This window comes from Anolis carolinensis, chromosome 4, assembly GCF_035594765.1.
Source record: "Anolis carolinensis isolate JA03-04 chromosome 4, rAnoCar3.1.pri, whole genome shotgun sequence".
In the NCBI taxonomy this organism is placed as follows: domain Eukaryota; kingdom Metazoa; phylum Chordata; class Lepidosauria; order Squamata; family Dactyloidae; genus Anolis; species Anolis carolinensis.
The window spans coordinates 48,196,716-48,208,938 of record NC_085844.1 but is presented as its reverse complement, the minus strand read 5'-3'; the positions used below and the strand labels follow the sequence as shown (position 1 = coordinate 48,208,938).

At 44.9% G+C, this 12,223-nt stretch overlaps 1 protein-coding gene across 1 annotated transcript in view; it reads right to left on the bottom strand.

Moving 5' to 3' along the window:
* The window catches only part of alkal1 (ALK and LTK ligand 1), a 53,326-nt gene extending 43,179 nt beyond the window's left edge, over positions 1–10,147 (bottom strand). The window contains exons 1-2 of the mRNA XM_008116213.3: positions 9,743–10,147; positions 6,679–7,125 (exon numbers count right to left, since the gene is read on the bottom strand). Coding sequence (XP_008114420.2) covers positions 6,679–7,114 — 436 coding nt within the window. The 5' untranslated portion in view covers positions 7,115–7,125; positions 9,743–10,147. The remainder of the gene's footprint in view (positions 1–6,678; positions 7,126–9,742) is intronic.
* Between the last annotated feature and the right edge of the window lie 2,076 nt (positions 10,148–12,223).

Here is a 12,223-nt window from a genome sequence, read left to right as displayed (position 1 = left end):
CAAAAAAAAAGTTTTAGGTTAAAATCTAAATATTCTCATTGAAGAACGATTCCTTTTGGGAGTTATGAATAAACAACTGGAAAAGAATTTTGGGAAATATACTTCAGTATGTGATCATGGCAATGAGGCTGTTATATGCCCAGAAACTGAAAAATGTAGGTATTCCTATAATGGCAGAGAGATTGTTAAAACTAAATAAACTAGCAGAAATAGATAAACCATCCTGTCTGTTTACAGAAAGTTTAACAGAGCCTTTTATAAAAGATTGGAAACCTCTGATAGTTTTTTTATGTAAAGATGAACATGACACATGGGTTTGAAGAATTAACAACCATTTGGTTGGAGAGTGGATTAAAATTGATTCAAGTATATGATATAGTCACTGAAGAGAAGATTGGAAGTAATATATGCTTATCTATTTTTATGTTTCTTATTTATCTATCTATGCTTTATTTTTATTTGTATCCTTTTTGTAATTTTATTATGTATAATTTTATAGTATGTAGAAAATTTGAATAAAAAATTGATTAGAAAAATATGGAGATAATGTTTAATAGATTATATGTGTATAGAGGAAAGGCGGTATTGAGTAACAGTTGGAAGAGGAATCCACAAGAACAGGGTTTGCTCAGCCTAGAAACCCTTTGAGTAACCTCCCTCAGGATTACAGAAGGCAATAGAAAACTTCCTCTTAATAAAAGAAACCCCCAAGATAAAAACACTATAAACCAGTGTCAACTTGGAAGTCACATCACAACAGGAAGGTATTAATATGAATACATGGTGTAGCCACATATCTCCATCAGATACATCCCTAGATAAACCATAGATAATAGTAAACCCTAACGCAATGAAAGGTTTCTCGCCCAAGATACCATATAGCCACACTGGAGGAACTAGAAAATGCCTAGAAAGGACATATTTTGTCTGACATAAATAAATAAAACCACATATACCAGTCCCATGGATTATGTAGGTCATATTGTTATACAAAAACAGCCCTTGAAGCAATTGCTCGGAAAATAAATTCTAAAAGTGTTTCAAACTGTACATCATAGGAGTGTAGTGCAACAAGTACAAGCTACTTCCAGAAAAAATAAACTGCTTTATAGTCTTTTCATTTAATAATGGTTTGACCATAAAAGGAAACAGATCACTACAATGTGTTCAGTTTTTCATAGACAAAAGATTATTAGAACCACAATGGGCTAATAAAGAATTTGACACGACACCAAATTGCTGCCATTCCTAAGCCAACGAGAAATTTTTATGCACTAAATAATCTGCTATAAAATAATTGTCTGTGATTATTGTTATTGTAGTAACACAAATCTAGGTGCAAAAATCCATTGTTTCTTGATACCTTGCTAATATAGATGTATGACCTATTTTTTTCTGTTACTCTTTAGATGCTATGTCAGAAAAAAAACATAAGACATGCAGGTTGGATAACATTTAATTTTTATTTTAACTAAACAGCAAAAGATAAATATAAATTTCAATATACTAAATAAATGTAAAATTAACTGAACCTTAACTAGTTCACCTTTTCTAACAGCACTATGGCTTTTGATCATAGAAATGAAGTTACCAGGTTTGCTTCATGTCTACTATTAAAATTCATAGTTTTGAAACAAACAGAAGAAAGTGGACTAAGATGCACAAAATATAAAACAAGAGAACTATGATGTTGAATACTTTACCATCACCAGTCTAGAAACGATGAATTGCAGCGAAAACAATCAAACTAATGAAAATAAATAATTATTTCCTATAGTGCAGATCATGACAGAGAGAAGGTTCAGAATGGGTAGAAGTTGATGATACATAGCATACAAAAGAGATGATGAACATATTTATACCCATGTAGACACTGCATGGCTATTCTTGAATACAACCCAAAGAAAGTGACACTCCTTTAAATCATTGAATCCAATGAGAATTATGCAGAGTTATGCATAACATTCCCTGTAGTTGGTGCCACTGCTGATTCCCACATAGCTAGTGGTGCTGAAATGTATGATTCTAACACACATTTCTTTTTATTGTTCCACCTATGGAGAACTGAGCCAATTACTTCCCAGTTACCACTTTTGCTATAAGCCCAGAAAGTGTTCAAGAACACAGAATAAAGGAGGAAATTGTGGTAACAGAGGATACAGTTTGCTGCCCCTAGTGCGGTATCTAGCTCTGTCCAAGGGAAGTTTGTCACCATTATTTCCCAGTTTTTGGTATATTGCACTGATCTAGATCATGATACAGGAACCCAGCAGCTTGTGCAGAACAGTTCAGACCAGCTGTGGCCTGTTTTAAAAATGCCTGTCTGTCTTGCTCTAACAGGATAGTTTGTTCTATTCAATAATTGCTTATTGATCTGTTCTTGTTTTTAATCCGTGCTATTGGTTGCCATAGGTCACACACTGGAAGAAAGGCAGAATTAAGTAAATTAAATAAATTAAAATTTCTCACCTGCTAGGAGACATGAGAGCCAACATGGTACAGTGGTTTGAGCTCTGGGCTACAATTCCGGATACCAGGGTTCAAATCCCCACTTGATCATGTAAACCCGCTGGGTGACTTGCTGGGCAATACCATATTCACTCAGATCTGATGCTCACCTTTTTTGGCTAAATTACCTTCCCAAAATTAGAGTATGCATTAGATTTGCGTAATATGGTAATCTTAATGCTGAGTCCAAGCAAAAATGAAAGCTGTTCTGGAGCATCTGGAGCTGGGTGTCATAGTTTAATGGCCACTGCTCAATGCTATGCCATCCTGGGATTTGCAGCTTGGTGAGGCATCTCTTTGGCAAAGAAGGCTCAAGGCGTTGTCAAACTCTGGCCGCCATGCCTCCACACAGCACTGAACCACTCTGCAGCATAGATGCACCCCAGGGTTTTATTTTCTGTTGGTTTAAGCTTTGGCGTTTAACATTTTTGTTTTTGAAGAAGGAATTCTAAGCTGATCATATTACAAAGAGTGCACCTTTTGCCGCTGCACATTACAGTTGTCAACAAATACTTTTTTCAGTTTCAGGGTTTTCAAAATTGAGGTGCACATGAGATTTGATGGTGTATAAGACTCAAGTAAATACGGGTATTTCTCTCAGCCTCATAGGGAAACAAATATACGCTTACTCTGAACAAATCTTGCCAAGAAAAGCCCATGGTAGCATAACCATAAGTTGGAAATGATTTGAAGGCACACATCAAGTTAGTAAGTACAGCTAGGTTTCAACCCATTGTTTTCTTCACCATCTACATCCTAACCATTTTCTTCTCCGAAAGAAAGTTGATATTAATAGACAAGAATGTAGTGAAAGAAACCAGTACTAAACAGTGACTTGAAATCTGGCATGGCGGCAGATTAGTGAAAACTTCCCTGTGCCCCTGTGGCACAGCGGGTTAAACCACTGAGCTGCTGAACTCGCTGACTGAAAGGTCAGCAGTTCAAATCCAGGGAACCGGGTGAGCTCCTGCTGTTAGCCCCAGCTTCTGCCAACCTAACAGTTCAAAAACATGCAAATGTGAGTAGATCAATAGGTACCGCTCGGGTGGGAAGGTGACGGTGCTCCATGCAGTCATGCTGGCCACATGACCTTGGAGGTGTCTAGGGACAATGCCAGCTCTCTGGCTTAGAAATGGAGATGAGCACCAGCCCCCAGAGTCTAGACTTAATGTCTTTACTTACTCTGGTGACTAATAGATGTATGAAAAGAGTTATCACAATGGTTAGGTCACAGCCTGAATAATATCAGTCAATCTGAAATTCGGCCAGAAGAAAAATCAAAATGATAAACGTGCCAACATTTTTGCAAAGGCCTTCCAAAATTTGTAAGAGTTTTAACATGGAATCCATGGGGACTAGTAATTCTTTGCCCTGTGTCTTAATCCTAACCACAAACTCTTGTGGTTTTGTTTTTGAATCCAAATATCCTTTTCCTCTACATCTCTGCTCTAAAGCGCCGTCTTAACTTGAAGGAAGGGCTCCCCCTGAAGTCTGACACTGTTTGGCTTTGCAATGTACATTGAGCGTCAGGAGAGGGTGGTGAGGCACTTAGCCTCGGGAGACCTGGGGCAATTCAAGGCCAAACAGGAACCGAGGGACCTGAAAGTGAAGGTGGCTTTTCCAGCCCCTAACCTTTAAGGACAAGGCGGGTCGAGTTAGCGAGATCTAGGAAGGATCAAGCATCCTGCTCAATTCGAGACTCAGCCAAAAGCTCTGGAAGTTGGGAGGAGCAGCCAGGCAGAGAGGCTTCTCCGCTTCAGCATCACCGGCTGAGCCTCGGGAGGAAATAAACGACATCTGCTGAAAATGTTGAGTCTCAACAGCCGACAAATCTTCAACTGCAATTTCGTGGACTCCGCTGCGAGAGCTGCAAGTCCTCCTAGTCTTGGCAAGGGCTTCCCTCCCATCGCTTCCGTCTCCCCTTCACTACGAAGTCAGTTTCCAGCCTATACCGAAGAAGGAGGTTTCGCTCTGCAGATGACGATGACAGAGGAAAGCCGCGAAAGTTTGAGCCTTGGAGTCCGATGACGCCACGGATGAGTTTTCTTTCGCATGCAGGTAGCTAAAGAACTATTATGGGACTGGGTTGCTGTAAGTTTTCCGGGCTGTATGGCCATGTTCCAGAAGCATTCTCTCCTGACGTTTCGCCCACATCTATGGCAAGCATCTTCAGAGGTTGTGAGGTCTGTTGGAAACTAGGCAAGGGAGGTTTATATATCTATCTGTGGAAAGTCCAGGGTGGGAGAAAAAAACTCTTGTCTGCTTCAGGCAAGTGTGAATGTAGCATTTGGCCACCTTGATTAGCATTCAGTAACAGAATCCAAAACGATCTTAACAGGTTAGAGAGAGGCGGAAACTAACAAAATGAAGTTCAACAGAGACAAATGCAAGATACTCCACTTAAGCAGAAAAAAATGAAATACAGTAGAGTCTCACTTATCCAACACTCGCTTATCCAAGGTTCTGGATTATCCAACACATTTTTGTAGTCAATGTTTTCCATATATCGTGATATTTTGGTGCTAAATTCATAAATACAGTAATTACTGCATAGCATTACTGCGTATTGAACTACTTTTTCTGCCAAATTTGTTGTCGAACATGATGTTTTGGTGCTTCATTTGTAAAATCATAACCTAATTTGATGTTTAATAGGCTTTTCCTTAATGCCTCCTTATTATCCAACATATTCGCTTATCCAACATTCTGCCGGCCCGTTTATGTTGGATAAGTGAGACTCTACTGTACAAAGATACAGAATGGGGGACGCCTGGCTCGACAGCAGTACGTGTGAAAAAGAGTCCTGGTGGGGAACAAGTTAAACATGAGCCAACAATGCGATGTGGCAGCTTTAAAAGTCCCCTGCAGGGTGAGAAGAGCGGGATAGAAATGAAGTTAATAATAATAAAAGCCATTGGGATTTTGGCCTGCATAGATAGGACTTTAGTGTCTAGATCAGGCATGGGCAAGCGTTGGCCCTCCAGGTATTTTGGACTACAACTCCCACAATTCTACCAGCCGGTGTGGGAGTTGTAGTCCAAAACACCTGGAGGGACGAAGTTTGCCCATGCCTGGTCTCGATCCAGGGAAGTCATGCTTTGGTCAGACCACACCTGGAATACTGTGTCCAATGTTGACAAGCTGGAATGTGTCCAGAGGAGGGCAACTAAAATGATCAAGGGTCTGGAGAACAAGCCCTGCGAGGAGTGGCTTAAAAGAGCTGGGCATGTTTAGCCTGCAGAACAGAAGGCTGAGAGGACACATTATAGCCATGTATAAACATGTGAGGGGAAGTCATAGGGAGGAGGGAGCAGGATTGTTTTCACCTGCCCTGGAGACTAGGAGAGGAACAATGGCTTCAAACCTCAGGAAAGGAGATTCCACCTGAACATTAGGAAAAATTTCCTAACTGTGAGAGCTGTTCAGAAATGGAACTCTCTGCCCTGGAGTGTGGTTGAGGCTCCTTCTTTAGAGGCTTTTAAGCAGAGGCTGGATGGCCATCTATGGGGGTGCTTTGAGTGCAATTTTCCTGCTTATTGGAAAGGAGCTGGACTAGATGGCCCACGAGGTCCCTTCCAACTCTAAGATTGTATGATTCTATGAAAAAGCCTTGCAGGTTCAAGGAGTGGCTTCTTACTACCTGGGGGAATTCAAGCAGCCAGTCCTTGAATCTGCAAGGCCATTCAATGCTGGCCAATTGCTACATTGACACTTAAATCAGACATACAAGAGTTCTTTCTCCTACCCTGGACCTTCCACAGACATATAAACCTCCCTAGCCTAGTCTCCAACAGACCTCAACAAACCTCATATAGATGTGGGCGAAACGTCAGGAGAGAATGCTTCTGGAACATGGCCACACAGCCCGGAAAGCAAACCAATGATTCCGACCATGAAAGCCTACGACAACATATGGTGGGATTGTGAAGATCCCAAAGTCTCCCTTAACTGTTAGGGAAGAGACATGCAAGTCAGGTGCTGCTGCTGACTGCCTGGATCACGGACTCCTAAGTGTCACTGAGCTCATACATTTCTATCCCAACGTTTTCTCGTAGATCTGTGCGGACTTGAGAAGGGCCAGAAGAGCCCAAGCTGGAGCCTTGGGAAGGATGGAGGGCGGGGGCAGGGAAGGGGGGGGGGAGAGAGGAGGCGCGCCCGCCTGGGCCTTACCTGAGTGCCTGGGCGAGGAGAAGAGCCGCGGCGCCTGTCCGGGGCCCCTCTCCCTGGAGGACGAGGACGAGGAGGACGAGGAGAAGGCGGGCTCCGCGGCGTGGAGGGCGCCTGCCGAGGAGGTGTAGCGCCGGGCGATGACCCGCTCTGCCCCGAGGGGAGGCGGGGGCGCCTGCGGGAGGCTGCTGTCCCGCTCCGCTAAGGCCTTGAGCAGCAGCTCCAGCAGCGTCTTCCTGTCCACCGACGGCAGGGGCGAGTCCCGGTTCCTGCCCTTGCCGCCTCCGCCGCCTCCGCGCCCTCCGCCTCCGCGCCCCCCTCCTCCGGCGGGGCCCGCTTCCGTCCGCCCCGAGGCCAGGAGCAGGAGGAGCAGGAGGGCAGGCAGGGCGCGGGGCCGGCGCCGTCGGGTCCGGAGTGGGCCTGCCTTGTCCCCTGGCATCGCTCGGCCTCCTGCGGGGAGAGAGGACCGCCCGGGGGTTAGCTCCTCCGGCTGCGCGCCCGACGCTCCTCTCGCCTCATGTTGGGGCCAAGCTGAGGAACTCGCCCACGGGGAGAAGCCGGTCGCCAGGTGACTCCCCCTCCCTCCCGGTGTATTATATCTACTCCACAGTCTCCTCCAAGCCCTGGGTCCGAGGGAGAGGCAGGACGGAGGCAATGTGAGCGAGGCGAGAGAGACAGAGATTGAGAGAGAGAGAGACCGGCGGGGCAGAAAGAGGAGGCGCTCCCCGCCGGCCCCTCCGCGCCACCCCGCCCACCGGGCTGAGCTTCTCTTCCTCCTCTCTCAGACCCCGGCTCCCTTTCGGGCACATTAATAGACACGGATTATGAGGAGGGTATTAAGCACGGCAGGGCGAGGCGTAGTCCAATCCAGAGGGGCTTTGCGGGGAGATTTGCCTGGCTTTTCCCCTCCTCCTCCCCTTCTTCTTCTTCAGCCTCCTCCTGAGGCTTGAAGGCGAAGAACTTTGGGTTGCTTTAAGTTTCCCGACCTGTATGGCCATGTTCCCGAAGCATTCTCTCCATTCCTTCGCCCACTTCTATGGCAGGCATCCTCAGAGGTTGCAAGGGAGGTGCATATATCTGGGAGAAAGAACCCTGGACCTTCCACAGATGTATAAACCACACTTGCTTAGTGTCCAACAAGCGCCACAAGTTCTGAGGATGCCTGCCATAGATGTGTGAGAAACGTCAGGAGAGAACGCTTCTGGAACACACAACAACCCTGGGATTCTGGCTTGGCGCCAGGGAAGGGAGAGTGGGAACCTGGCGGCTCTGTTCCCTCCAATGCGGGGCCGAGGGGGGTGGGGTGTCTTTTGAAGGAGACGAGGGACTCAGGCGATATATTCTCTGCTATATATTCTCTTCTTCGGGGATTCAGAGACTTTTATATCTATTCAGGAATAAACCGCTCAGCTCCAGCCGAAAGGAAGCGGATGCCGCCTCACGTGCCATTTGAAGCGCCTGGAGGCGGCCCGTCTCCTCTTTTAAGTCACTTTTTGCCCGACGGATACAAACACAACAGCTTGAGCTTCCCTCCCCTCAGAATTAGTCTCAGGAACCGACGTGACTCAAAAGCACGCGCACGTTTTCTGAGAAAGTTTGACAGCTGGGAATGACTTCTTTTCCTGGGTTGCTTGTGAGTTTTCCGGGCTGCATGGCCATGTTCCAAAAACATTCTCTCCTGACGTTTCGCCCACATCTATGAGGTTTGTTGGCGTCTGTTGGAGACTAGGCAAGGGAGGTTTATATATCTGAGGAAGGTCCAGGGTGGGAGAAAGAACTCTTGTCTGTCAGAGGCAAGTATGAATGTTGCAATTAATCACCTTGGTTTGCATTGAAAAGCCTTGCGACAAAGAATTCCCCCAGGCAGGAATCAGCCAGGCCTTGAAGCTGCAAGGCTTTTCAATGCAAATCAAGGTGATGATTAATTCACAGTTGCCTCCAAGGAGCCCTCGATGGCGCAGTGGATTAAACCCTTGTGCTGGATAGGACTGTTGACCTGAAGGTTGGGTTGCTGACTTGAAGGTTGCCCGTTCGAACCCAACCTGAAGAGAGCGCGGATGAGCTCCCTCTATCAGCTCCAGCTCCATGTGGGGGCATGAGAGAAGGCTCCCACAAGGACCCTGGGCAATATCTTTGCAGACAGCCAGTTCTCTCACACCAGAAGCAACTTGCAGTTTCTCAAGTCGCTCCTGTGCCTGACACACACACAAAACTTGCTTCCAACAGACAAGAGTTCTGTCTCCCACCCTGGACCTTCCACAGAGATACATACATCTCTCTTGCCTAGTTTCCAATATACCTCACAACCTCTGACGATGCCTGCCATAGATGTGGGCGAAACGTCAGGAGAGAATGCTTCCGGAACATAGCCATACAGCCCGGAAAACTCACAGCAACCCAGTGATTCCGGCCGTGACAACACTTCTTTTTCTTTTCATTCTAGGGGTGAACGTCCATGAGAGGAATTCTTCCTTTTATTGATCCCCAACTTTTTTTTTAAAGGCTGGTTTCCCTTTCAGTAAATTTTCCAGTTTGGAACTGCCTGGGTTTTTGTTTTCAAGGCGGTTTGAAAAACCAATTTCTGGGGACGAAAGCCTCCCGAGGCCGGGTCCTTAATACCCCTGCGTAAGCTCGTCCCAAACAATTAGGATTAAGAAGGGGAAGAAAATGAATTCAGTTATCCCCAGACCCGCGTTGGGTTTGTTCTCTCTCCCGAGGCGCTTTCGCCCAAAGAGGGTGGATCCCCTTTCCCAGAGGCCAGCCTCCCCGCCGTGCCTTTCAGAGCCATCCAAGGCTCCGGCCATCCTCGCCCACCTCCTGCCCCCGCAGGTGCACCACAACAACGCAGATTAACATCCAGGTTAATCTCCCAAACTGGCCTATTCTTAGCCAGACACACGCCTCACCCCCAGTCCCTCCAAAGCAGGACATTTCGGGGCCGGACACCAATAACACAAGGGAGAGGGGCGCAAGGCAAGCCCGGAAAACTCGCAGCAACCTAGTAAATACACAGCTAAGCTAAGCAACCCTGTCGCTGTCAAGAGATGATGGGAAGGAATGGCCTTACCGTGCTGGGAGGGGAAAGTGGCCTCTCCCTGTAGGATGGCTCCTTCTTGTGCCTTCTTCTTCTTCAATGGAGGCTTTGTCAGCAATCGGGCCAAAGTCGGTTCTGAAGCAGTCCTTGGACGAGAGAGCCATCCAACACCGGCCTTATATAGTCCGCTCCCCGCCTGTCCATTGGAGTGCTATCGACTTTAGGTGGGTGGCAGGCTGCGGAGCCCTCTCTTAATCATCCCCCTTCAGCTCAACGAGGGTCTTTTTATTCCCTTCTTCTTCCTCCGACAAACTTCCTCCTCCTCCCCACTTCTTCTTCCCCCGAGGACACCCATTCAGAGCCATCAATAATTTGAGAGGACTCTCAGCTACTTGTGAAATTAGACTGTCACACAGATTAGGGGATGTTCCAGGCTCATATATCTGAAGTGTGGAGGATTTTTTTCCTCCCCTTCACTCCCTTAGTTTTGTAGGCTTCCCCAGTAGCTTTCAGGGTATTTTTATTTGCTTGTTTTTATTACATTGCGAACCTGAGACTGTAGGGACACAAAGCAAGAAAATGAATGTTTGTTTCTTCTAGAACAAAGGAGGAGAAAGTGCCACAAGGCAATTCATTTAGGAAGAAAGTGGGGGAGTTAAGGTGCCCTGAAGCCAAAGAACTACAGTATGTGAAAAACGTGGATTGCGCCTAACTGGTTCCATTTGATGGGTGAATGACACTAATATATTCTGCCACCAACCCTTTATTCTAACAATAATGCTTTTATACTTGATAGCAATAGAGACGTAATAGAGATAAGAGCTGTCTGAAAAAAATTGACAAGGCTGCCAAAAATGGGAACATATATTCACATGTGGTGGCAATGTAAATCTGTACAGAGGTTCTGGGGAAAAGTTATAATTGTTGGGAATCTATTGAGCAGTTAGACTAAAAAATAACCCTCTCTTGGGGTGATTCCACAAAAAATGCAGCAGAATGGCAGAAGCACATTTCAGAAACTTATGTGTGGTGAGCTGGGATAAACCTTTCTTCCTTAGGATGGCAAAAGATTGCAGAGATACAATTACAGGTTCAAAATATTTATTGTGGTAAAAAGAAATCCATTGTAGATAGAAAAGGTTCTTGAAGCTAACTAGCTCTCTAAGCTAGCTTCTAAGGAAGGCAAAAAGGTAAAAATAACAAAATACTGTATCTAAATAGCTACATTTTGCCTGGAGAATGGCAAAAATGTGGCCTCTCAGTAAGGAAACAAAAGGCCAAAGAGCCCCAAAATGGGGCTGACCAAGAGGTCAAAAAGCCCAAGGGAAATAAACATTCCTGTAGAGAGGAAGTTACCTCATACCTCAAAGAGATCACATTACTACAGCAACAAATGGGGGGAAGTGATGGTAAACAAGAGAACAAGAGTAGAAAACAGGAAAGACCTCTTCTAGGCATGCCTGGGAATACAGAGAGGCTTCCCTCATCTAATCCTATTCTCTAGCCTAACTACTCATTGAGGACTTGAAACTTGTGTAGTCCAGGATGACAACCAACAATAATAGAGATAGAAAGCATTATGAAGAAAAAAATAATAGAAATCTGTCGACTATATTGTTACCTTTATATGATACATATAATTGGAAAGAAAAAAAAGAATTTGATAACAATGTTGTTAATAGCAAAAATTGTAAAGGGGGTAGAAATTCAGATAGAAGAATAGTGTAAGGAAATGTGAAAAATGTCAATAAATGATAAGTTATCATGTAATTTAAAGGTAAAAAAAGGCCTAAGGGAAAAATAACAATTTTGAAAGCATATGAAAACACAGGAGCCTCCGGTGGCTCAGTGTGTTAAATCCGGGGAGCGGAGTGAGCGCCTGCTGTCAGCTCCAGCTTCTGCCAACCTAGCAGTTTGAAAACATGTAAATGTGAGTAGATCAATAGGTACCGCTCTGGCGAGAAGGTAACGGCATTCCATGCAGTCATGCTGGCCACATGACCTTGGAGGTGTCTACAGACAACGCTGGCTCTTCGGCTTAGAAATGGAGATAAGCACCAACCCCCAGAGTTGGTCACGACTGGACTTTAATGTCAGGGGAAACCTTTACCTATGAAAAAAAATATTTAAGAAACATTAAGAAAAGAAAATGGGAAGCAACCCTCACCAGAAGAAATGAAGTTCTGGTGGGACTAGGAAGAAAAGAAGGACTCCAGAGATAGGGAGCATAGCAGGAGAAATGAGAAGAAATGAATATGTGAATTATACAGATTGTATTTTGTAATGAAATGGAATGAAAATGTAATGAAATTATTAATAATAAAAATAATAATACTGTTTTTCCTAGTTTATTATAAAGAGGACACATAATGATCTTGGTTTAGCAGAGAATCAAGAACATTTTAAACTCACTATAAGCAATACTTAAAATATCATTTTACATGTCTGCACCGGAAAATTATACCAAGCTATTCCAAGACATGTCTTTCAATCACACTTCCACATAATTTCTCA